The following is a 1,885-nucleotide window of genomic DNA, read 5'->3' on the forward strand; positions in this document are numbered from 1 at the left end:
GTGGTGTAGGTCTGAGTTCAAAGTTCAAGAGAATAAGTTAGTCATGAGTATATTTCTTTCTTGATATTCTCTTGTATTAAACACCGATGAGTTCAGTTGAGAAAATCAAATATGTTTGAGTTTTCAAGGCCGATGTCTTCAAGACAAGTGAAGCACATTTAGAAGCTGTAGACAAAATACTGAGAGGTAGTTCAACTGGCTAAAAGAGTTTAGCTAGAGATAACCGAGTCCAGAGTTATCCGAGAGGTTGTAAGTGTACCTTGTATTTTGTTTACCATTTTATAGTGTGTGCTTAAGCACTTGGCCTGAGGCCCGCAGTTGTTTACCTCACTTTGAGGGTTTTACTGCGTAAACATTTTCCTGTGTTCTTTACTTTTCTGTTATTTATTCTTATGCTTGCATATGTTAAATGCTTTATACTGTTGGTTAGGGATAGATAGCCTTTTCCAATCCCTCAACAACGTCCAGGAAAATTGATTGCAAATAATTGTGAATTGCCTATTCACCCCCCCTCTAGGCCATTCTAGTACTTTCACATTCTTACGGTAAACAGTCACCATGCACAAAGGCATGGACTCGTGTCACTCCTACTGCATATCATCCACTGTTCAAAAGCATCTGCGTGTCGTAAGTAGCATATCCCACTCTCTCTGTCAGCCGCGTTTTACCCTATTACCGTATTACGTGTCAGCTCCTCCTTTCTCTGCCTCTGCTACACACATTCGAAGCTCCTCCATATATAAGGAATTGAAGCATTCCTCCTGGTTCAATTCGTCGTCAACAGGAGTTAGAAAAGTGCATACAAAGTGTGTGTGAGAAAATAGTAGCAGAACAAAAGGAGTGAGATTTTAAGAAACCATGGCATCGGAACAGGAGAGAAGGAATCCGCAGAAAAGGGCAGAGCTGGAAGAAAAAGCAAGGCGGGGAGAGACTGTTGTTCCTGGTGGAACTGGTGGAAAGAGTCTTGAAGCTCAAGAACACCTTGCTGAAGGTATCTTTTAGTCTCTGCGGCTCTGTGCATGAGTGCTTAATTGTACTTTTTTTTTTCTGTTATATATATATATGTGTGTGTGTGCGCGCGCGCGCGCGCGAGCGCCCAAGTGCTTGTACATGTTATATATGTTTGTTTACAATTTAGATTAATGCTGTGTGCACTTGAAAATGAACTAGGGCGACACAAGGGAGGCGAGACGAGGAGGGAGCAGATAGGTCATGAAGGGTATCATGAGATGGGCAAAAAGGGTGGTCTGAGCACCATAGAGAAGTCCGGTGGAGAGCGTGCTGCGGAGGAAGGCATTCCAATTGACGAGTCCAAGTACAAAACTAAGAGTCGCTGAAGACTAGACAGGATTGTACTAGCTAGTATGCATGTACTGCTTCTGTTGTGTGTTGCAAGTGTGTAACGACCAGTGAACGTGGTTGTCGTTTGTTGTATAATAAAGTAGTGAAAGTTTGTACCCAGTAATTTCTGTTTTAATAACAAGTGCCGCTTTATCACATCCCAAAAGATTTTGGTACCTGATTAAGTTAGAAAAATTAACTGGAATTTAGGACTTTGATTTGTAACACAGCAGGATAAAACAATGCAAGGGCAAGATGCAGAAAGCAAAACCAGGGGAAACACCAAATAGAAGCAATCAGCACTTATATTGCCATATAGCTAGGGACATTTCAGGAACTGAAACAAAATTTTGGACTACGTACAACTCTACAAGTATCCGGGACTTGAATTCCAGAAAAGTTGGTTCATGATAGAGGAGATCAGTACTTGTCCTCACAGTAGAAGCTAAATGGTTGCTTTTGATCCTGGACCGACAGATGCCGGAGTAGAAGGATATTCCAAATTTTCATATCGAATTCAAATTCCTTGTGACGCAAGATATAA

The 1,885-nt window shown here is 41.4% G+C and overlaps 1 protein-coding gene across 1 annotated transcript; it reads left to right on the plus strand.

The window, feature by feature from the left end:
• The first annotated feature begins 787 nt into the window (after positions 1 to 787).
• On the plus strand, positions 788 to 1,491 carry LOC112194737 (em protein H5). Its single transcript, XM_024334955.2, has 2 exons — positions 788 to 991; positions 1,171 to 1,491. The coding sequence occupies exons 1-2, from the start codon at positions 859 to 861 to the stop codon at positions 1,335 to 1,337; spliced, it is 300 nt and encodes a 99-aa protein (XP_024190723.1). The 5' UTR covers positions 788 to 858; the 3' UTR covers positions 1,338 to 1,491.
• Positions 1,492 to 1,885: the final 394 nt, after the last annotated feature.

This window comes from Rosa chinensis, chromosome 3 (assembly GCF_002994745.2).
Source record: "Rosa chinensis cultivar Old Blush chromosome 3, RchiOBHm-V2, whole genome shotgun sequence".
Lineage (NCBI taxonomy): Eukaryota > Viridiplantae > Streptophyta > Magnoliopsida > Rosales > Rosaceae > Rosa > Rosa chinensis.

What these genes read in the sequence shown, in the direction of transcription:
- LOC112194737 (XM_024334955.2), top strand. Translation starts at nt 859, where the DNA reads ATGGCATCGGAACAGGAGAGAAGGAATCCGCAGAAAAGGGCAGAGCTG. An exon ending in TCAAGAACACCTTGCTGAAG is followed by an intron (nt 992 to 1,170) that starts GTATCTTTTAGT and finishes AAAATGAACTAG; the next exon opens with GGCGACACAAGGGAGGCGAG.